Source organism: Globicephala melas, chromosome 18 (genome assembly GCF_963455315.2).
Source record: "Globicephala melas chromosome 18, mGloMel1.2, whole genome shotgun sequence".
NCBI lineage: Eukaryota > Metazoa > Chordata > Mammalia > Artiodactyla > Delphinidae > Globicephala > Globicephala melas.
In genome coordinates this window covers 19,995,429-20,019,893 of record NC_083331.1, presented here as the reverse complement: position 1 = coordinate 20,019,893, position 24,465 = coordinate 19,995,429, and the positions used below count along the sequence as shown (strand labels likewise).

The 24,465-nt window shown below is 43.6% G+C and overlaps 1 protein-coding gene across 8 annotated transcripts in view; it reads left to right on the top strand.

Moving 5' to 3' along the window:
• The window catches only part of LRCH1 (leucine rich repeats and calponin homology domain containing 1), a 190,848-nt gene extending 172,608 nt beyond the window's left edge, over positions 1–18,240 (top strand). For 4 of the 8 annotated variants that reach the window (XM_030882251.2, XM_060287810.1, XM_060287816.1 and 1 more), the window contains one exon: positions 6,628–7,710. In XM_030882251.2, coding sequence (XP_030738111.1) covers positions 6,628–6,834 — 207 coding nt within the window. In that variant the 3' untranslated portion in view covers positions 6,835–7,710. Of the gene's footprint in view, positions 1–6,627; positions 7,711–14,653 lie in introns of those variants that run through there. The other 4 variants (XM_030882253.2, XM_060287811.1, XM_060287812.1 and 1 more) reach the window with 3 other exon arrangements.
• Positions 18,241–24,465: the final 6,225 nt, after the last annotated feature.

Genomic DNA, 24,465 nt, shown 5'->3' with positions numbered 1-24,465 from the left:
TATACTCAGAGGAACGTGCTTTCATCTCTTGGAATAAATGAGTCATAAATTGTTGGAAATGAGGAAATGTTTTCATCTAGGAATGCGATACTAAGTTGGGGGAGGGGTGGAAATAACCCCTTCTTCCACTACTTAAGATGGTTGATGATTTGAGTATATATGTGGGACACTGCAATTCTAGTTGCAGGAACTCTCCCCTTGCAGTCAGGCATTTTAAAAGCCTGGTACTTAAAAGCGGAGGACCTTTAACGTTACATTTTCTTTTTTTGCTTCAAGCTTAATATTTGGGTAACAAAATACTCACTGATTTCCCGGCAGCTTAGTGAATTCCTCCTAATTTGCAAGCTTGCCCTGCTTTCTTCTCCATCCCTAACTTATCTACATACACACACCGATAAGTCACTGGAGATCTGGAATTCTGTATTATTTTAAGCTAAATAGCTAACTGACAATGATAAATCATCCTGTAGAGACTGAGAAGTCGCAGCTGTGCTCTCAGCCCGAGGTTGTTGCCCTTTGTAATAGAACTACAGTTTGAAACTACAACCCAAAGTCAGGGTTGGCAGCTTACTCAGTTTTATCAGGTTCATCTGGGTGGAATGTGGTCACTGAGCAAATGATGACATAAATTAATACGATGGGAAGGAAGCGATTTTAAAATTGTTCCAGTTGTTATGGTTTTTATTATAGTTTCTCTAGAAGTCCCCAGGCACCCAATCCCAGGTACCTGCCTCAGGGTTGGTCAAGGTTCATGAAGCATTTTGTTGTGTGCCCAGTGGAGTGGTTTCCCTATAAATGTGGCTTCTTCGAATTGGCTGCATTCAGAACCGCACACAGTGTAAGCGCCCTAGTTTGTTTGCAGAAGGTCGGAGTAGGCACTAAGAGTAGATGGATACGGCGACTCTAGACCTCTGTCTGTTATTCCTGACGTTTGGATGAGGCTACATCTATACCTTTCTTAGTCCAGGGGCACAGACAGGACTTGGCAGTCAACGTCACCTATAGAAAGGAGTTGACATCACAGAAGTCGGCGTTGGGTTTCTGGAGAAATTCTGTTAGGGCGACAGCAGGCGTATTTGCTGTCATCTGTGAGGGATCCTGGGAAGAGGTAGAGGTTTGCTGATGAGAATACCAAGGGCAGATGCTGAAAAACAAATCGGAAATGCCGCCCCCCACCCCGCCCCAGCCCCAGCAAGTTCCTTTTCTGGTGGCAGAGTTAATATCTCTTCAGGTAGTTATTTCAGCCTGGGTCACTTCTGCTGCCCATTTCCAGTGCCTTGGGGTTTTTTGTTTTTGATTTTGTTTTTCTGTTTGGGGCCAGTTCTTCAACTAATGGGACAGATTGAGTGACTGCCACCTGGAAGGAGAGGCGTGAGGGCGAATGCGGAGGATCTGTGAGCAGAGCGAGGGACACGGGGTTTGGGGTGAATTAGCCGCACCTGAGCTGTTAACTGGTTATGTGCCCTGAGGCAAGCCTATTAAAGCCTGGAGCCGTGAACCACTCGCCGGGACCTTCTTGCAGCTGCATCATCTTCTCAAACGCTCACGGTTGAGGCTCGGAGGCCAATATTTTATTACCATGCTCTGAGGAAAATGAGGCCCAGAGACATTACACAATTTCCTAAGCTCATGCCCGCAGCTGGGAGGCAGCAGAGCTGGCATTCGAACCCCGGTCCGTCCGCGTCCAGCGCCTGCCTTCTTTCCGGCACACACAGGGGCTCTCCGCGTCCGAGTTCCCCGCTCTGCAAACTGCAGGTGTTGGACTTAAGCAGTGGATTAAACCCCATTCTCCAGAGCCCCTCGATTCTCTCGGAAGCCAAGCCGGGGCTGCAGGTCACTCCCACCCCCCTTGATTCAGCCCCGGCAGTTTCTCCTTTGCCCGTGTGGCACGTATCGGCTTTCCAGTTAAGAGTTCCTTTGGGGGAAAAGTGTGCTGTTGCTAATTATAGTTTGAAAATCACTAGACCCTTAAGGTTTCTTTGAGCTGACAGCCCATGGACGCTCAGCTCCATCCCGCAGCGCCATGATCGCTTTCCCCCATGAGCTCCTCTGAGGCAGGAAACTTACCCCACGTGCCTCAAGGCACGCCTGGAAAATCTGGGGGTCAGGTGATGTTGCTGGTACCATCCCATGGCCCCTTGCAGTGTTGATGTCGGTGGTCAGACTGTGCAGCTGTCTCTGACCTCCGGTGCAAGCGTCAGCTTGACCTTGAACACAGGCTCACCCTTGGCGGGCTTCCAAATTCTTCACTGTATACTCTTTGTATCACCCAGGAATCTGACTGCAATGAAACCTTGGGGTCCTGAGGCTATTTGCGGACATGCTGAGGCTTCCTTTGCCTTTCTGAGTCAGCTTGGTCATTCCTGGCCCCTGATCTTGATGTCGAGGCTACTGGGGGTCTCCAGTTTGATCCAAATTTAGGGCTGTTTTAGGGCTCTTACTAGTATTGTCTCAGGTCGAGAGAAATCTCTCATTTGTGAGGCATCAAAAGTATTAGAAAATAGATAGATATTTTTTTTACTCACCGGGGAAGTATTTCACCTTGATTTTATTTTTTGATTTTTTTGGAGGGGAAGACACTCTGGTCTTTTTCTAAAGGGAGATCCCCTGGTCTCTCCCTCTCAGAGGAGACAGCCTGGTATTTTTCTGAGAGAAATTGCCCTCGTCCCTGTCTGAGGGGAGACACTGACCTCTCTGTCTGAAAGGAGGCTCCCTGGTCCCTTTCTGAGGGGAGACCCCCTGGTCTCTGTCTGTCTACTTGATGCTAAATAAGTAGCCTTGGCCTCCAACCTCTGTAAGGAGCAAGGTCCTTAATTTAACAGACTTGCCCTGTTTAGAGGAGGAAGGGACATGGAATAGAAGTGTACCTTGTTTTCTAGCTGCCCAGCCTCTCCTGTTCATTACTGTCTCCAGAGAGGAATTGGGAGGAGGGTCAGGGCAGCAGCTCCATCAGCTGTACAGGGCTCTTGCCTGCCGGATAGCACAGAGGCCAGGGGTCCTCACTAGACTGTGGGAGGTGGAAGGTTTTCCTTCCATATCTACAAGGACAGGTCCCTTGGTGTCCAGCCTCTGCATCTGCCAGATGGAGTCAAAAATAAAATCCTAAAGTACACTGAGATGCTAACGATGATTGCGTTGATACAGGTGGAATTGTGGCTGAGTCTTCTTTGCAGTGCCTTTCATATTTGTATTTTGTTGACTTTTATAAGGAGATACTATTTTTGAAAGTACTTGCAAAACTTTTCCTACTTTATATCTGTTGTAAGGGTTTAGGACAGTTTATGTAAATGATCTGAAGTTTTAAATTGGAAGACGTTCTGTAAATTGAAGCTACCTTTTTTGTTTGTTTTAATCTTGAGAATAGGAGATACGAATTCCTTCGCCTCTTTGAACCTTATGTCTCTTTTTTCCCCCAAATCAATGACTTTAATATCAGTTTAAGCCATAACTAATAAACAGTTTTGGGGGATGGTGAGATTCTTATTACAAGATTTATTTTAAGTTTCCATTTACATTGGTTACTTCCGAGGTTGGATGATCAGAGGTGCAGATGGACACCAACTTATTATTTTATTAATGTAAATTTTTAAATCCCTAATGCATTAAGAAGAGCCAGTCTCTAGCTTGTAAGACCAGTCATCTCCAATGGTTAGTAGGTGTGTATCACCATTCATGTAAGAATCCTTTCCCCCTGTGTGTCTCCTGGTGGTAGAGCCACTTCTGGTCAGTGGTCTGACATTGGTACATGGTTGAGAACAAATACTTTCTCGAAGCAGCATCTTCAAAGAGCTTGAAATTGCATTTCTAGATGAATTAGCTTATTAGAGTTACTAAGTGCATAAAATTGGTGATTAGTTCTTATATATCTGGAGAAAACTCTGGAAACCTTTTCCTACCTTGCTCCTCTCTCTGCCAAATTACACCTTGTCAGTTAGGGCTTTACATTTTCAGAGTGACCATCAACATTCTTGTGCTATGACGTTTTAGATTAAAAATACTTTGTTAGCATACTGCCTTTCAAAATTAAATTTAAATAAACAATATTTATAAGCATACTGCCTTTCAAAATCAAATTTAAATAAATATATTCTAAATTTCTTAGAATTTAGTCTGTATTATACTCAGAATGCCTGTAAATTAGACCTTTTGATAGATCTGTGTACATTTTTATTTCTATCTGTAGTATTTGGGGAACCTGAGTTAATCTTTAATAGTACTCTTAGTCACACACTCTTGTGTTGACTTGTATGAGAATCAGTTAGCTTCTGGCGATTGTGATTTCTGTTCACTGTAACGGGAATTAGCATCTGCACTTGCCTCTCGGGACTCTGAGTGTATTAACTATGTTTTTTAAATGCCTTGCAGTAATTACTAATGCTCTGTAAATACATGGTGAAATTTGGCCTCTTTAAATTTCCTTCCTTTTTAGTGTTTTCCTATTTTAATTATAAGAAAAAAATAAAGCATAATCTGTAAGTCCCTCTTATTAAGACTGAAATTTGGAAAGCACAAGGGTCAGAAAACTCCCAGGTTCCCCTGGCAACTTCAGCCCTGGCTTCCCATCATAGCATCCTTGAGGGACTGATCTGACGGCCATGGGCTGTGTGATGGGGGGTAGAATCAGAGAGTAGCCCACACTCCACACATTATGAAGCTTCAGATTTTGCCTCCCAGCCAATCTTAGACCCATACTTTTTTCTTCAGAGATCGTGATTTAATTTAAACCACCCGCTGTAGACTGTGAGTCTAAGCTCTACCCACTTTAATCTGAATAAAGCCCAGAATCTGTGGCATCATGAAATTATTTCCAGATTGAGAAGAATGGTCTGTGTTGCCTACCCATGCGAGAAGTGTACTTCTGAATAGATACACTGGAAACTGCAGACAAGCTAATTCTTAGTTCTTTGATGGAGTTGCTGGGGAGCAGACCAGACATTTTCCGTAGGGTTCTGCGAAATGTATTGAAATACATGCTGGAGATAAAATGATTTGCTTTTAACATGGAAATACCACTTTGGTGACAATCACATTTTAGTGTGCATATGCCTTCTGTCTTATGTCTGTTTTGCTCAGAGTTCACTGAGTAAGCACACCATTGCAATAGAAAATTCTTATTGCAATAGAAAACTCCTTCTCTTAGATGTTTCCCCATCTGTTAATTCCTGATCAGCATCTCTGTCACAGTGAAATCCATTCTATGTGTAGCTGTTTTAATTCTTGAGAAAATAACAGTGGTAGCTTGATTCCTCTAAATGCCCTGAGAAAAGATGCACAGTCTGAATAGATATAACATGATTTATTAATATCCTTAAAAAAATCTTTTGTTAAGAGGATCTCTACCTTCATAACTTAAGATTAGGAGGTTTATAATCTTATTCAACGCACTTACATTGATTATCCCTCTTTACCAGAGGGCATCAAGCTAACTGCAGAAGATACGTGCAAGACAGAACCTCTATCTTAGAATCATCTTTCAGTTGCTCTGTGATTTGCATCTGCTTAGCAGTGATGCTAAAACAAAGGGCAATATTGTTGCAAAGTATATTATAAAATATATAATATATATATATATTTTAAATGCTTTGCCTAATTTGGACATAAAGCTGCATTTATGAAATGTGTCACAGATATTTTCAATCCTTGTTTAATTTGGAAACAAAGCCAGAACTTTGGTACATACTGACATAGCAATTATAATCATTTTTAATTTGAAGCTGCGGTCATTTCTGGTTCAGGAATTCAGGGTATCAGAAAACCATTTGCTTCCTGATAGCAGTAGGCATCCAGAGGTCAACTCATAGGACTACCTTATTTGTGCGTTTAGTTGATAAAGTAGGAATTCTGCCTCCTTACGTGGTGACTGTCAAGTAGACAAAACGCGGAGGCCTGTTGTCCCCGCCCCTCCCCCTACACATACCTGTTCAGTGGTGAAGAAACTTACACAATTCCTCTATGCAGGAATGTACTTTTATTCTAACTGCAGATCCAAGAAGCCTCTTCTAAACTTTTGGTTTATGTCCAGTTGTAAAAATGTGAAATTTAATGTAGTTTTTGGGCACATGTAGGCACATGATTAAAACTAGCATTCCCCAGAGTTTATCAATAATCCTAAAAGGAAAACAAATGAGGCGCATGTATAACCTTTCGGAGAGAAATACTTTATATTCAGTCTTCATAGACCAGGGTAAAAAATGCACTAAGAGAATGGTGAGGAAAGGTGGGGATTCAATTTTTAAGTTTGTATTTTTCCCTTTAGTATAGTGAAGACCTCAATGTCCCAGGTGCAAAGCTCTTATTCTTATGCCATTGCTGACTCATGATACCACTTAAATATTAAAACTGTTTGAATACCAGAAGGATGTATAAGTTACAGAACCTTCTATTCCTCGATAGTGAGATCTGGCTGAGGAATTTCTCTGTCCTATTTGCATAGACTGTGTTGGGTATGCTGCTTTTTGTAATTAATTAAACAATCTGTGGTGGAACGGGTTTTACCTGCTTGAAATAAGGGGTTACTCTTGCCATTTGCTAGTAACTAAAAATGTGTGCTTCTTTTTAGCCGTTGTTCTGTGTATTTTTAATTGTATGCACTGTCTCTTTCTGTTCTGATGGCTGCCCTCGGAATAGGCTGACCTCTGCTCTCCGTATGACATCCTGCAGTTGGATTTTCGTCACATTCGAAAGACTGTTGACACTCTGCTGGCACTCGGGGAGAAAGCCCCACAACCAACTTCTGCCCTCCGCTCCAGGGACCTTATAAGCTTCTGTCTTGTCCATATTCTCTTTGTAGTGCTGATATATATCACTTACCGCTGGAATGTTCTGTCTGCGTAATGCCCGCGTGTGCATCCCTACACTCTGCTCTGTCGCCCTGCTCCACGACAGGGTCCTTCCTCCCTCTGGGCCTTTGCCTTGCAAACTTCCATCCCTGTCATCTCTTCAGTAATCTCTGGAGTTTTGAAGCCGAACGTTTCCACATCAGATTTTCCAGAAGCACAAACTTTGTAGAAAGCAGCTCCCGTTAGATAGTTTCTCTCACTTGCTGAGAAACAGTGAGGACAGAGTGTATCCACACCTCTTGCCTCCTCATCCCCATAGTGCCAGCAGCAGTGCTCTGCAGTACCTCTTCTCTCTCCCAGTGAGCTTTGCTGCCCTGGGTAGAGCCGAAGAAGGTTCCAGAACAGGAGCAGAGGGGATTTAGCGTATGAAAATCTTGCCATTGGGTCAGTATTTAAGTCGACTCCTAATTCAGGATTGGGCGATTTAACTGTAGAGGGAAGACAGAAAGCCAGCACTGGGGGTCCAGTTTGGTCTATAACGATCTTTAATAATGCCGCTGTTGACCAAGTTGAAAAATACCATCTGGAGAATGACTCCTTTGCTGGCCAGCCAGCTGGCTTCCTCCCTGCTTCCTGCAGCAGGAGCTGTGAAGGGCACCAGGGAGGGTGACCCCCCACTTCCACCCTGAGTGAGCCCCTCTGCCCTGCTGCCTGAGACAGGGCTGTGCAGAAGGGCGCTGGGGAGGAAGGATCCGGCGCAGTCAGAGTGCCCCCTGGAGGATCCACGGCACACCACTCTTTCTGCGTAGTTCTACTTATCCCTTGTTTGGTCTACTCTGACCGAGGCTCTTAGAAAAGCATTTTCCAAAAAGGGTTTCTATTTTTAAATAATGTAATGGGTCATTTCGCTTTTTTTTTTTTTTTTTTTTTTGCTACATCACATCATAACTTCAGGTCTAGAATGTGATGGATTTGACAGTATTTATTTTCAAATAAAGCCGTGAGTCATGGAACATTCTTGGGCCTAGGGCTGGGGTTACTATGACAGGAACCAATAAGATTGCTCTTATTTTAGAAGAATGTAGTTTCTTCGGTGACTTGAAATTTCCATTTAACCTTTGATTTCCAGTGACATTAGCAACCTGCCTTTAAGTAAGCTTAAAGGATTATATATTAATAACTATATCTGCTTTCGGAGCAATGTGATCAGTTTGCCATTAAAGAAAAAAGACATTAGAATCTTATCTAGGACAAGATATTCCTGGTTCTGGGATGTCGTTTTATAATATGAGACGGCCCTGCTCCAAGGTGAAGACAGACTCCCCTGTGCTTCTGTTTACCTCTGGTTGCCAAATATTGTTTCTTAAATTGGTGTTGGGGGGGAGATGATGGAGTTCACTTCCTCAAGATAAATTTCTAGTTTACTCACATGGAAACAGTCTTTCTAGATGGCTACTAAGAAGATAATTTTATTTTTCTGAACATTTCCATGAATCCAGGGGACTTGAGGATGTGGAAAGGTCACATAGTTAGAAGAATATATTTATAAAGATCCTTTGTTGGTAAATCAGATGAGATTTTCTAACAGGAGACATTCTTTACATGATAATATCTTGAGTTCACTGAGCTTTTCCCTCCTGGTTTTGGGTTGATTGGTGAAATACAGAGTATGCGGAAGTTATTTAACGTCAGTTGTGTAATAAGTAACCCGCAGATGTACTGAATTGCCTTTGGTGCTATCTTGTACTCTTCAGTCTGTAACACAATAAAATCCCTTTGTATGATGTCTGATGAGCACCCTGAGCCATAAGATGCTTAATAAACACATGTTGGGTGACAGATCCAGGTTTTTATGGGCCCATCAGTACGTTAATTTGTGCGTATCCAGAGTCGCGCTCAGCACTTCTGTCCAGCTGTTTGGATTTTTCTTCTTGAATTGGGTGGGGGGCACAGGGGAAGAAGAGAGATGACTTACTGGGTGACCACCTGAAAGAAAATTCTGTCAATGAAAACTGAGGAGCGCAATCCTGGGAGATCAGATTTAACTTTCAGCGCTGACTTGACATAGTTCTTTGGCCGTGTTCATATTTCAGTTCTGGCATCCAGAGTAGTTTTTGGATGTACCTTCACCTCTCATGTCATTAGTGTATCTGTACCCTAATGCGTTACTCCTCTGGGGATCTGTTAGGTGGTATTTTTTCATCAAGGAGTCTGGTAACAAGCAGAGCACAGTTAATTTAGCCCTTTAGGCAAAGCTTGGAATGAACTGTCTTGTCCATGGCTACTCATTTCTATTCAGAGTATTATTAAGCCTCCCCATGGTTCTTCCCCAAGGTACTCACACACCGACTCATAGGCTAGCGTGATGCCTGCCATTGCCAGGTGACTAGGGATACGCGGCCAACCCACTTGTCGTCTGAGAGGTGGTTGGGTGATTTATATACGCATACTAAATCTTCCTCTCACAAGGAAGACCTTTTTTTTCAGTACTTACAATGCCTGATAAAAATTACCAAGCATTTATTTACATATTCTTTTTGAAATAGAAAGATCTATTTGAAATAGAAAGTTCTCTTTCTCCAGTTCTTCCAGTTGGTAGCAACTTGCTACTCCGTGTCAGGATTGCCAAAATAGGTGACAACTAAGTAAGTTCTGTTAGTTCCTTCTCGTTATGGATTTGTGGTTCGTATGCAGCTCATGGTACTTGGGGAGAGACATATAAAACAGTGCTGGGGGGAAGGGCCCCACAGAGCTCAAAAGCAAGACAGCTGAGTAGGAGTTTCATCAATGAGTAGAGAAGTAAAGGCACTTGATATCCTGATACTAGTCATTTGTGAGTGAGAAATTAAATTTAGGGCATAGTGGCTAGGGTTATCTCTCTATAATCCATGCCGGTCTCTGTCATAAGGAAAAAGGGCGTTTCACCTACAGGGTAAAAGTCATGGACAGTAGATTAAAATTTCAGGAGCTTGAAAGTGGTTCCGGATGAGGTGAACAATATTTTAATGTGATTTTCTTTCAGGAGATTAGGTTTTTAAAATTAGGCTTCAGATTTTGTAATTAGTTCTCAATTAACTATCAGGTATATATTAATAGAATGTACGCTTTTCTCCTTAAGACTATGAGGATCCAGTTCCTTGCTTTTTCACTGGATTTTGTTTATGATTGTGTTCATTCATTCATTCCTCACATATTGAATGAGCACCCTTTGTACAAGACCCCATCTTGGGGATAAAAAGGTGACCATGACACGTGACCCTGTCTTCAAAAATCAGGAGTCAGCAAACTTCTTCTGTAAAATGCCAGTAAATATTTTAGGCTCTGGGGGCCATACCATCTCTGTTAGGACTACCCAGCTCTGCTGCTACAGTGTGAAAGTAGCCAGACACTCGTAAATGTGTCTCAATAAAACTTTATTTACAACAACAGGCTATGGGCTGGATCGGCCTGCAGGTATTTGGACCCTGTGTAGTGGATCTAGTGGACAAATAAAGAAGAATTCAATGTGATAAGGTCCTGTGATAGGTCAGATACAAGATTCTGTGTATGAAACACGTGGACAGGGGGCCCAACCCTGATGGGAGTGGGTGATCTCTGAAGCCTTCCTAGAACCGTGACGTTTGCACTGAGACCTTAAAGATGTGCAGGAATAGCCAGGTGAAGGGTGTATGGATTAGGGAGATGAGAGAAGGGGTAGTTGTGTGTAGAGAATAAATGTTCTAGAAAGAAGGACTAGAAAGCAGCGCGGCTGGGAAGCAGAGAATCAGATGAAGAGTGACAAGAAATCCTCTCTGTCTGGAAGAGGTTGACACGGTCTGCATTTCACATCGGAAGAAGCTGCCCCTCGGAGCCCTCACACGGCAAAGCAGGAACTGAAGTTCTCTTACATGAAAATGATGCAGACAGTTTTGTTTTAAGGTTCAATCTGTTAGTGCCAGGACTTTACATTTTAGAAGCAGACTGAACAACATGAAGAGTGCTGCATGGGTGACTTTATTTTGTCTAGCGGTGGCCTGGCAGGAGGCCTGTGACTGCTGGAGAGCGTAAGAAACTATAGAAGAAGGAGAGCCAGGCGGTGATGGCGATCTGCCTGCTCCCATGAGGCATTTGCCGCCAGAACAAGACGTCTGGCCCTCACTGTGAAGAGAAACCAAATGAGCTAAGTGACAGAGCTAACGCCCTTCCCCGAGCTGAGGGTTCTCTGATGCCCACCTGACGTTGAATTTGGTGGGACTGGCCTGGAGAGGACTCCGAGGGGCCAGGGGCCTCTTCCTATCTCCTGGGCACAGACAGGACCTGCTCGCTGGTTGGTCAAGGACCTTACGGGAAGCAGCATGATGTCGTGGAAGGGGCCCCAGCTGTAAGATGAGACACAAGTTCAAATCCTGGTTGCAGTACTTACCTGCTGTGTGACCTGAGCAAAGTTAAACTCTCTACATCTCAGTTTTCTCCTCTGCAAAGTAGAGAGATTGTATCTACCTCGCAGAGTAGTCATAAAGAAAAGACCAATGCAAATCCATAGCATTGGTGCCAGGCCTGTAGGAGGTGCCCCCAGAAGGCTTGCAAAGTTGGAATTTAGTCTTTATGGCTTACCTGCCTTTTCCAGCCCTGCTTGTTGTGGCTCAGAAGAGGGGTGGGTGAGGGCGTAAGAGTGAATATTTGTTTCCGCCATTGGAGAAACAATGCGAAGGACAGGACGAGTCCTTCAGAGGGGGCTCAGAATATTTTTATGCAGGACACTTCTTTATGATTCTGTTCTGTGCTTTAAGAAGAAACACAACAAAAGGAGCTCATGGGTTACCCTCGAGCAGTCTGCTGCTGCATTCTCAATGAAAGCCACTCATCTCCTCTAACAATGAAATCGTGATGCATTTAAACTCAGTGTAGATATTCACCTCTCTCCTTTAGATCCATTATATACAAGGTGAGGTGACCCTTCTCTGTCATTTCCCATCAAGCTATAAATCCACAGCAGTTCCTTCCCCATCACAACTTGTAGCTCACTTCAGGGATCCCCTCCCCCATGGGATATGCAGCGACAGGACTAGTGTGATGGAGGTGGCCTTCTAGCCATCCTCAAAGCCCCTCCGTATTTCTGGCAGGCTCCCCTTGCTTGTCTTGTCAACCAGCATCTGAAGTCATGATTCCCATCAGTCTCCCTCCCAGTCCTGTGATAGAACAACCACAACTGCCGTGTTTTCATAAGGTTTCTATGATCTGACGCTAGTCTTCGTAGGTACCTCCAACCCTATAATGTAATCTGAGGGCACCTCAGGGCTTCTTAGGACGTCTGAATGAAAAGAGAAAGCCAGAAAGGATGCAAGGGATACCTTTTTATATCTTTTATTTACTCCTTGTCACCAGCTATAAGGGTGGAAGGGAGAATTTTGAACTCTGCACCTGGTTTAGGAATGAGGACACCAGGGAGGTGAGAAATGCCTGGGAGAGGGGATGACCTTAAGCTGACTCGGTGAGTGACACCTCCAACGTCCTGTCAGCAGGAGGCTAAGGCCTCAGTATCTTCCCACCCTTGTTTCTCTGGAGCCCCAGCCCTTCCCAAGCATGACCTCGAGCATGGAAACTCAACTCTGCAGACCACTGGCCCCACCACTCATCAGTGGAGACATGTCACAGCTCAAGCAGGACTCAGGATAGCCCCCTCAAAGCCATGTTGCACAGCGATTAGGCTTTGTGCAAATTTTAGTTCTAGAATTCAGGAACGTTTGTGACTAAACATAGGGGAACACAGGTCAAGAAGCAAAATACCTTGTTCAGAATGCCTTGGGCAAATCTATTGCTTTAAAATTTCTATTCACGTTCCTTGCCCAGTCGTGCTGCATTATTGATCTCAGTGTTTTTCTCACCGATTTGTTGAGCTTTTATGTGTCAATATAAAACCCTTTGTAATTTGACGCAAATAATTTTTTTTACAGTTTGTTGTTTATCCTTTAATTTTTTTTTTTTTTTGACACACAGAAGCTGTATACTTTCAGGTGATCAATTGTTTTTAGCTTTTCCTTTGTGATTTTTATATCACCTTTTCATCCCCATCCATTTACCAGAGAAGATATTAAATACGTATCTATATGTTATTGGGAGGAATGTTGTGGACGTTTTTTAACATTTAACTCTTCAACTCATCTCAAATTGATTTTAGCATATGGTATAAAGTGAAGACTTATTTTTTTCCCCAAGTAATACCTTGTACCGGGAACTTAACCATAATTAGCAGCCATTTATAATATCCTACTGGGGTGCAAGCCATAAAAATGAGGAAAATATATCGCTGCCCCCGTGGGACCAGCCTTACCAATGAAATGAAATTCGGCTGATTTCACAAGCCCATGGCAAGCAGAAGGTGTCAGGAAAGGGTACACACTGACCTCTGGCTGCGGCAGAAGGAGGAAGCACCGTCCATCCTGGCCTAGTGCCCTGTTCACAACTCAGACAGAACCTCCGATTCTTTCTCAGGCTGACGTTTGGCTGCTAAGTTGGCAAACAGCATAAAGTTGCCTCCCCTCAACACACCACTGATGAGAAGATAATCCTATCTGATACACAGCAGCCGCTTGAAATAATTGTTAAAATTGTATTGTAAAGAATCGGCTGTTTTATATTGACAAGTGGCCATTTCTCAAGGCCTGGAGTCAGAGTTTGAGATACTCTGAATTTACCATAAGTTAGGGAAGTGGGAGGGATGGGGGATGGTAAGACTGCGAGCGTAGAGCCCACCAGCATTTCGAGGTTGTGGAACAGGTTCTTGGAGATGTCACGATGTGTCTTTGGATGACCTTTTTAAGAGCACAGTGCCCGCATCTGGGGTACTTAGTGGACAGTCCTGCATTGACGCAGCAGGAATACCTGATTCCTCCAGCAAGAGAACTGCAAGGAAGCAGTGCTGATCGGAGACCTGATTGGCTTCGTGTTAAACACTGTGTCCACCGCCTGGGGCTTGACGCAGCTCCCAATTTCAACTGTCCTTAAGACCAGTGGTTATTGGACTGTGGAAAACACACCATCTTTGGGTAGATGAGAGGGAGTGTTTGCTGTGGAGTTGTTTCCCAGCCAGGGAGACACACTCTGGAAGGAGATTCCCTTGTATGGTATCAGACCAGGGTCAAATGACAAAAGTGTAAAATTATTTTGTTTTTGCTCTTTTGTAAACTGGTGGTTGAGCGTGCGGGGTGCCACACACAGGGAGTGAGCCGCCTTGGTTATCTTCCTTGAGTAGTATGTGCTGGACATTTCCCAAGAGCAAAAATACAGTATGAGAAAGTAGCAGGATATTTGTGTCTTTGACAGTTTTATAAAAGAGTCTTAAAAGGCAGGCTCTTAAACGCTGTGGTTAAAATTACTTATTTACAAGGCTGTTCATAAACTGTGAAGAAAGCATGCCTCCATTCCAGAGATCACAGGAAATAAAATGAACTAAATCAAGATTTATGGTCAGTAGAATGGTGTGTGGTCTGTATAAATGAGTATTCAAGTTCCTTTAAAATGCGTGAGAGGCTATGTGAAGTTTTGCTGTATAAGAATATAAGCTAATATGTTCTTGGTGGGTGGTTTCCAGCTGACGGTATGTAGCTCACTTATTTAGTGTCAAGGTTTTTAAAAAATGTTTAGCTCTTTTGCACATTTCAGGATGATTGGAAGTCTTTCTAGAACAACCCTCACTTGTGGAAAATCATTGTTTTCTTTGCAAACACAGGAAAGGTCTTTGCAAAATGAGTTGAAAGCTAGGGAGAGAGCACAGTCTGAAGTGATTAGATAGGCATACTTCAGAGCTCGACTTAACTCCTGTCAGTGGTATCTCGAGATTTTGTAATTAGATTCCAGTCATCTAAAAATCAATGCTTTGTTCTTCTTCCTTTTAGGAAAAACTGTGTCTGCCCCATCACATCCTTGAAGAGAAAGGCCTGGTCAAAGTGGGCATCACCGTTCAAGCATTGCTAGATGTAACTGTAACAAAGGCTCTATTCACATGAGACCAACTCCTCTCCTTTGGGTCGTGGCTCAGACGTTTTTCCGGTCAGAGATCCTAAACTCTCCTCTCAGCACCTGCCCCCTCCAACCTCCCACTCACTGCTTGTCAGTTCCCCAACTCTAGTTGAATTGACGGGAGGACACAAAAGAAGATTTTCTACCTTTCATAACTGACTCTGACATTAAGACCTGACAGGTATTTGCCTAAAACCCCGTGAGGGAGCTGGTTGTGAAGGACCAAGCAGCTCATCAATGCCTTCTGCAACCTCCTTCATCCCTTCCATGCTCACCCACTGCCATTACCAAAACACCAAGCACAGCCGTTTTGCAGCAAGATGCATTTGTTTTATTAAAACCAAACGCAATGTGTATTTTGGGGGGGGTGGGGAGGGGGACTTGCAGTCAGGTTTTTTGCCACCAAATTTTTCAAGAAGTTTCTTGAGACCATTGCCTTTTAAAAAAACTATTTTCGACATACAAAATATTTATATAAATATTATTTATTAGTGAGTTGTTATTCATCCTTTGGATGCAAATTGTAAATTAGGAAACTATTTTATTACTGCTTTTTTGTGGTTAAACACTTTATTTTAATATTATAAATATTGAGTTATTTTCTATCCTCTTTGGTGTGCGAGTAGTTCTAGGTCTCCATAGTCATGTTTTCTGGTGTATATGACTCAAAAAAAAAAATTAAGCAAAAAGCAGGTGCTTCTGTGACAAGAACTATTTTCTGGGGGAGGCGTTATTTATACTTTGGTTTCTGGAACATTGGTCTTATTTATATTTTCTGCATTCCATCCAGCTTCCTACATTCCAGCAGCCCTGTTGTCCCCTGATATAATGAACTGACAGAAATCAAGAGAGCACCCCAAAGTTGTTTGTAAATAGCTGTGATGGAAAAAAAAAAGACATATTAAACTTGAAGATAAAATGTGAACAGTTATTTTTTGGGGTTCATACTTACTTTGCTATGCACAAAACATTCACGTTTTAACATGAAGAAGTAACAAGTGTTGGCGTCATGTGTCTTGTAGTGTAATTTTGCACTGTAACTTGGGTAATGAAAAGTGTAGCACCAAAGGTAGATAATAAGGAAGTGGTATAGGAAAGTGGAGATGAGAAAAAGGTCATCGTTTAACCAAGACGTTTTTTAAGGGCCGCTTCGGTGGAGAGTGGTCAAGAATTAACTGAAGGTATATAGGACTTGGATCGGGAGACCAGCACTTTTTGCAGCTGCCCGTTTTGAAAGAGGAAACTATTCTGAGATGTAGACGCACTTATTTTATTGCAGCTTAGTTGGTGGCTTTCAAAGTAGTCCGTCAAACACGGAAAGATTCACAGCCTCTGGTGTGAAACCGCGGGAGTGAGTCAGTAAGTTGGTGGAGTAGTTGCATGCAAGAGCAAGGCGGGCTCAGGAGAAGGTGAAGTGAGTAGCGTTCGTGAGGCTGAGTGGCCCAGGAGGGAGCAAGTTCAGAGAAAGCAACGACTAGAGAAAATCCAGCTGAGGAAAGGGGTCCGTGTTGGTCTGAGAGAGTCACAAGACTTCACAGACACACCACCTATTTTAGGCAGTTACGTGCGTGTGCACTCGCCCTGCAGTTACAGACAGCCCAGTAATTCGTCTTTCAGAATCTTGCGAATGCTGACTGCATCGTCACCTCTGTGAAAAGCCATTGTAAGTTTTTAGAGCAGCAGCCACAAGTTATAAGCCAAATATAAAGGCGAACACAAAAGAAAAGACACCAGGAGGACAGTATGCGTTGAAATTGAACACAGACTTACATCAGCCAACGCCAAGGCTGCCCTCCTGTCTAGGCAAGGAGGGAGGGGTTACTGAAAATAGTCATTTGGATTGGCAGCTAGCAGTTACTTCCTATCAAATGTACTGTGCACTTTAACCGAGTTTAAAATATATTTTAATATTTTCCTGTACTGCACAAATACCTGTTTTGTCCCATAGCATAATGGTGTAAAAAAGAAAACACTCTGAACAAAGAGCGTATTCAGTGTAAGCGACAGTCAGAGGTTGATTATAGAAATAGGAATTTAGATGACTGCACCTTGATGGGCATTGAGAATGCAGGGTCCTGAAATATTTTTTTTTTTTACATGTATATATGGCAACATGAAGCTCTGTAATCCTTGTTTTGAGAGATTTTCTTTTTCAAAATTAAAATATTTCTTTTGATATTGATTTTCAGTATTTTCTTGCGGTTGGCTGTATAATATGAATGGCTTCAATGTTTTGTAAAATGGCTTTTTTTTCTTCGAAATGCAGTCCTCGTATGGCTAAGACGTCTTCAAGATCTTCGTCCGTTGTTCGTATGTGCAATAAGATGCGCGTGGCCGGCTGACAGCGCCCTAAGTGAACACGATGTGCACGGTGCAAATACCCTTCCTTTTGTGATTTAACAGCCATTAAAACTTTGAATTTGTACAAACCATCTTCTGATTGACTTCCCCGTCAGTTGCCATGGTGGAGTCCAGGTGTACATCAGGTGTCTCCACCTGTCCCTCGGCTGGTGGCTCCAGAAGTGTTTTCAAGGAAACCTGAAGGTTCTGTGGCGCATGTTGTGAAACCCCAGGGTCTGGTCCTCTCTCTCAACTGCCTCCTGTGGAATCTGACCCTCAGGGAGTGAAGTGGCTTCCTGATTATACCTCCCATAAATCCGGGTCGGTGTTACCATTTTCCCCACACGTCCCGCCCACCTCTGGTAGAAGAGCAGCTGCTTTGAGGAAGTCAAGGGAAAACCGTGACATGTCGTTTCTGCCTTCTCGTCCTAACCCACACAGAGCGCACAAGACTCGAGACTCACAGCCTGAGCAGGGACAGCAGGGACCAGTGTCAGGGCCTCTACGTTTAAGACCCGTATCTACGGAGTCAGGAAGAGCTATGCCTTGCCTGTGATGTTCTGACTAAAAGTGCTGCAACTGTGCCCACCTCCGAGAGCTTAGCCCTCTTGGTCTCTCGCGCATTACAGAAGTCCAGTGCTTCACAGACACTTTGCATTATAAGCTGGCTGGAGCAACTGGGAATGTGTGAAGGACAAGGGAAGGGATGGCAGCGGGAGTACTGGGGGAGCCTGGCAGGAGCATGTTTGCATTCGGGTCACCCGTGCAGCTCAGCCATATGGCATAGGCCACAGCTGGGGACTGTCCCAGAGACTGAATTCTAGCCAACAGCTGCATCTGGGGACTTCCTAGTTCTTCCTGAGTGAACCTGAGAGATGGGGCAGCAGTGACCCCAGTGGGACTGGTTATCTAATCTTCCATCTTCCACTGGCAGTCAGCTGGCAGACATCAGGTCCCGTTGAGGGTGTGTGTGTGTATGCAGGATTTCACTCTAAAGAACTCTCTCTACTCCCCACACTCACATGCTAATGGGCCACCTTAATGGCCAGTATGTATTGAGTGGTTACTGTGAGTCAAGTGTTTCTTCTGAACTATAAGCTCCATTAAAACAAGGCTGCTTGTCTATTTGGTTCTCTGCTGATTCTCCCTCCATTGCTTAGAAAGCACTTATCATGTAGTAGGCATTGGAGACATGCCAGTTAGAGGAGGTAATGAACTTTACATACATTATCTCAAAAAGCTCTTACCAAAATGCAATAAGGAAGGGACTTGTAGTAGACGCCCGTGGGGTTGCCGCCTAAGACCGCGTGCTTCTAGGAACTAACCCTGCATCCTATACCGTGAGGTTTTGTATGGGTTTGTTTGTTGTTTGTTTGGGCTGCACTGCGTGGCATGCAGGATCTTAGTTCCCCAGCGAGGGATTGAACCTGTGGCCCCTGCGGTGGGAGCGCAGAGCCCCAACCACTGTACCGCCAGGGCATTCTCTATGTGGTTCTTTTTTAAAATTATTATTTATTTATGTATTTATTTATTTATTTTTGGCTGTGTTGGGTCTTCGTTGCTGCGCACGGGCTTTCTGTAGTTGCGGCGAGTGGGGGCCGCTCTTTGTTGCGGTGCGCGGGCTTCTCATTGCTGTGGCTTCTCTTGTTGCGGAGCACGGGCTCCAGGTGCATGAGCTTCAGTAGTTGTGGCACATGGACTCAGTAGTTGTGGCTCTCGGGCTCTAGAGCATAGGCTCAGTAGTTGTGGCGCACAGGCTTAGTTGCTCCGCGGCGTGTGGGATCTTCCCGGACCAGGGCTCGAACCCGCGTTCCCTGCATTGGCAGGCAGATGCTTAACCACTGTGCCACCAGGGAAGTCCCTCTCTATGTGGTTCTTAACTGATGCTGCCCACCCGGCTGAGGAGCAGCCCTCCTGTTCACAATTGACCAATAAGTCTCTTGCAGGATTTTAATTCTTTCCTGGTGACTGAAGACAGAAGACATAAAACCTGGAAAACACCTAGAGGATAAAAATGACATGCAGGGAGAAGTAGCAGAGAAAACTCTGCTGTTTGCATTCTTGGATCCTGTAGTAAAGAGTCCTGTATTTCTGAAGCTTAGGTAGTCCAACCTTCCGTGAGTGCTTCCAAGAGGCTATGACTTTGCATCAAATCAACTTGAGCTGGGCTTCTATCACTTCTAATCTAAGAGTGCAAATTAACAAGGAGAAACTGAGACTCAGAGTATTCAAGTCACTCGTTCAAGGTCACAGCAGGTGAGAGAGCAAGGCGGAGTCAAGTTCAGCTATGTCAGGCCTATGTCCTTTTCACCATGCAGAAGGGCTTCCCAGCAGAGCTAACCCAGGTGAAGTTTCTAGAGTTAGAAGAAAAGAAAGTCGACAATACTTAAGATGTTTGGAGATACAAAAGAAAGCATATTTATATAATAAAACCTGTTAAGCTGAGCTCGTTGGGACCAGTTCAGATGCTAAGTAAGACAGGTCAAGGTCAGAGCAAAAAGTGCAGGAAAAAAAAGAGATTTACAAGACAAGCGCAGTGAGAGGAAGCACTCCTCACTTTGATGTGAGGTCCAGGAAGAAGCCTCTAGTTTCCTTGCCATTTTTGTCTCCCAATTTAATAAAACATCGCTGTAATTTTTTTTTAATTTGGGAACTTTTCTTTCTGTTTATCAAAGTGATACATGTTCATCATAGAAACTTGGGAAAGTATAAAGAGGTAGGGGAAAATCACCAGTAATCCCACCTTAAGGGAACTGTTAAACTTTTGAAATATTTTCTTGGAGATATTGCTATGTATTTTTACACAGTACAACTTTATATACTGGCCTTTTTCTCCCCCTTGTTAATGGTAGAGCATACGCATTTTTCCAGGACAGTACTGTTTGCTGAAAGAAATTGTGGGCACTAAGGCATTAATAGGATATTTTAGAGGCTTCCTCTAGAAGCACCTAGAAGAATGTCTAGTTCCTAGAAGCATGTGGTATTAGGTGGGCAATACCTAAAAGAAGCAGACATACCCTGAGATAAGGGTAAGGGCCCTTAGGTCTTCGGTGATAGGGAGCCGGGGGCGGGGGGCGGTTCATGGAGGTGGGAATGGGGAAGTACCATCAGGAAGAGGTGGCCAGTAGGGGGTGCATTCTGGAATGTGGCCACTAAGGGTGATGAGACCAAAGGAATGGGAGGCAGTTACCTGGAGAAAGTCCATCTTACTACTATTCTCTGTGCTTTTCAAACGCTGGATTTGAAGGTCAATTGGTAACAACACTCATGAAAAAAAGTGGCTGAGGATTTGCGGCGGGGCAGTCATTGGTATTTCTGCAGGATCAAATGGGGTAGGATGGGGTAGGGTTGGGGAGGAAAAGTGGGTCGGCGTAGGCTGCCTGCTTTCCCCAGTGATTAGACCTGCCAAAGTAAATAAAATTGAGTACTTGGCCAATAAACGCTCCCGAACAACTATTGCCTTTCTTTGAGAAGTAAAAGAAAGTATTTGATCTCTTGGAATTTGATCCCCACATAAATATCTGCTATAGTCACAAGAGCTGGGGGCTGGGGACAGAGGAGAAGACGCCTTTGCTGCCTGAGGAAGGCTCCGCACAGCCTCTATTGAGCATGGCGTGTGTTAGGTGTGTGTTAAGCGAAAACACCGCTACATATTCTTGTTGCTTAACTGGATACAACTCTGCTTGGAAGTTAAGGTTGACTTTGTGCCCTTTGGCTCTTTTCCTGCTTTCTGATTCACTTCTTCAAATTGCTGTCTAACATCTCCTTCAGTCTGCTCTCAGCTTGTCTCTTCATTTACAGGGAAAATGGAGGCCATCAGATGTGAACTGTCAAATCATTTCCTGTCTTGGAGGAAAAAAATGACCCCTCACCCTTCCAAGGTTAAACACCCACTCCGCAACTGCAGGGGATTTTGTGTGATTGTCTCTCTCTGTCTCTGTCTCTCCTACCTCCTCCCTCCCGTCTTCTCCAACCTCTCCTCTCCATCTATCGTGATTCAGCCACAAGTTCAAGACTTACCAGCCCATAAGAAACACTTCCCTTGAGTTCACCTTTCTGCTCAAAAAACTGTCTAGTCTCTTGTCTTCCCAGACCCTTAGGGAATGTTCTTTGAAGAGTAGGCTGTGAACAATACTGGCGTGCATGCTTCATGAGTCCAGGAGTCTGTGTTTTGTTTACTGCCCTATCCTTGAGGCCTGGACACTGGCTAATATATAATAGGTGCTTGATAAGTATTTGTGGAATAAATGAACAAATGCCTTCACTTTCCATTCATTTTCCCTGCTATCCTCACCACTCCATTGAAAACACGCATAATAACGTCATGGGTCCCATCCCAATTACCAGATCCAGTGGCCTCTTTTCAGTCCTTGTTCAGTTGATCCTCCTGTAGAATTTGGGATGGTTGAGCCCTTGATGCTTGAAACCCAAGCTTTCTCTTCTGGTGCTATTATTCTGTCTCAGAGTAGGTTTTTTCCCCCATATTCTTCATAGTCTCCACTTTCTGTTCTTTTTTTTTTTTTCTTTAAGGAGGAATGCTTGGCACTCTTCCGTCCATGCCAGAGATACCTGGTGGTGATCAACAGCGGCAATGATGTATAAATCTACATATCTTTACGATTCTAGATCCTGCTTCCTCTCTGACATCCAGAATGATGTAACTCTGGGTGTCTTCACTTGGATGCCCTTGTGAAGGTCATCCACTTGGAGGTTCTTCAAACTTAATGTATTTGAAATTGAACTCCCCCTCTACCTTCCCAAACCTCTTCTTTTTCTCATGTATTTCCTGATTCAATGTTTTCACCACCTCCCCAGCCTCCCAGGCTAGACGCTGTAGGGTCATCACTGGTGTGTCCCTTTCAGTTGGTCACTGAACCATGTAGATCCAGAAACATCTCTCAGCCCCAGCACCCTCTCTTCATCCCTACCACCTTAGTGCCAGCCCTCATCTGCTCTCCCCGAGATGAGGTCCATCTGGTCTCCCTGTCTCCCTCATTTTTACTACCTTCCCCTTCGACCACAATAATGTGAATAAAGCACAAGTCTTAGCATGTCTCTTTCCTACTGGAAGCACCTTCAGTACCTCGCTATTACTTGTTCAACAGGTTTCAGTTCCATGGATGCCTTTCCAGCCTATTAACAATTTGCGGCTAACATCGTCTGGAGCAGCTCGGCCAGTCTCCCCCTACCCCCCAACCCTGCCGGGGTCTCTGATGTCTTTGTTCCCTGGGCTATGCTTGCTGTTTAGAATGTCCTCTCACCTCTTCTTGACTTTGCAAAGCGCTACCCAGGCTTGAAGACCCAATGTTGTAGGCCCAACGCTTTTCATTTCGGTGAACTCTCCCCTCCCCCTCCACATGATTTCTTTCTCCTTGGCTTTCCTGAAAAAAGAATCCATTCTGCTGTAGTTGAATGTTTGTTTCCTAATAAACCTCTTTTATCGAGTTCATATTAGACAAATACTAATTTCAGTGGGGAAAAGGGCCTAAGACCCACAATAATTTATCTGTTCTCTTATAGAAAACTTAATAATCAGAGTAGTCACAGATCCAAGTGATGAAGAAAACTAAATACAATAGCTGATGTGTATTGAGTAGTTATGACCTGACTGGCCCTGTTCAAGGTTTGTACTGTAAGTCTCACAGCAACCCTATGAGGTAGCACCTACAATAATCCCTCAGCCTGGACTTTGTGCAATGAGCCAGATCAGAACAACTGAATAAGGCTGGACTATTAGCAGGATTATTTTAGAATTTATATTTAAAAATCAAAATGATCATTCCAACAGCTGTGTACAGCTTCTCTGCTCTATGACCAAGACATGGGCTGCGTTATTCTACATTGAAGACAGGAAATTTCTATAGTCCGTCAGGTTTTCTTTATATATAACCAAAAAAAAGAGTTCTTTGCTATTTATTCTGGAAAACTTTTTTTTACTGTGTGGTCTGCTGTGCTGCTCCTAATCAAAACACTGGGTGGCAGTGTTTTTACTGAAATGATTTTAGAAGAAAACCAAAAGGACTAAGTTTTAGTCTTTTGAGAATAACAATCCTGTTTATCCAGCAATGACCAAAAAGGCAATAATACCCCTTCAATCCATCACCTGAACAACCTGTGCTCAATATTACAACTCTGCATGCAGGGGTTAAACACACGCGCACACACACACACATACCCCTAGCTAGATTTCAGAAAGTTTTCTGAAATACCATCTTGATAAATTAAAAAAAAAAAAAAAGTCTCCTGTCTCACTCAGTTCTCACCTCTAAGCCTCATTTTCCATTCATATTTGAATTTGTCCAACAAACCCAATAAGACGAAAATGTTATTTGACTGGTTGCATACATACTGTTATCAGCCCAAAGAGGAAGTGCTAGGATTCTCTTCTTCACCCCTACTATCACTCATTAAGCATCACCAGTGGCGGGAGACTGACACCTGGTGCCAAAGAGAAGAGAAGGAAATGGGAAATTCATTGCTCTTGGATTGGAGTCCTGGACTCAGGCCAAATACTACAAGGATCTAGATTCCTTTTATTATCTTTGAAGACCAAAAGGACATTTTCTCTGGATTGGCCAGGGCTACTAAAAGATGTGAAGAAGTTTATGAGCTATGTTTTCCTGGAGGAAAATATTTTATTTCTACAGCCAAGCAGCCTGGGAACAGGCAAAGTACATATTAATAGCACAGCAGATATTCTGTGTTGGTCCTCACAGACTCTTTTCTTTACACACAAAGCTGTGGTAGGGACCTCTGGGGGTCTCACAGTTGCCGCATGTAACCCCAGCATATGAACTATTTCCGTATAATTGTATGTATTAACATACCACAGTGTTATGTATATTATAAAGCATGCCGAAAAATACACATCTTAGCAGGAGGGAATGAAATAAAAATTAACACAGGCAGAAGCTCTATTACACTCCCGTGGACAGTCTTGTGCACTCTCCTTAGAGAGCACTCCTCACTTTGGAGTCCACTGGCACTAAAGCACTGGTCACTAACATCTGGGTAGGAAGAGAGTGATTTCATACGGGCATCTTGCTATGCTCCACGGTCCTGTGAGTTAGAGGGTGAAGGGGCTCTTGTCTACGCCATTTTCAGATGAGGAATCAGCCTGATAAGGATGAAATAACTGATAAGGATGAAATAAGCTGCCCAAGGTACCTACGGAAGCAAGACACATATCAGGTTTTCTCCTTCTGCAAGTATCGTTATAATAATTCTTTTTTTAAAGAGTGTTTTTGAATCATAACAAATTCTCAAGACTGTAAAGAAAGTAAGAAGCACAAAAATGTTGACACAGATTGGTGTAAGCACTGTTTTATCTTCTTGGCTTTCAACATTT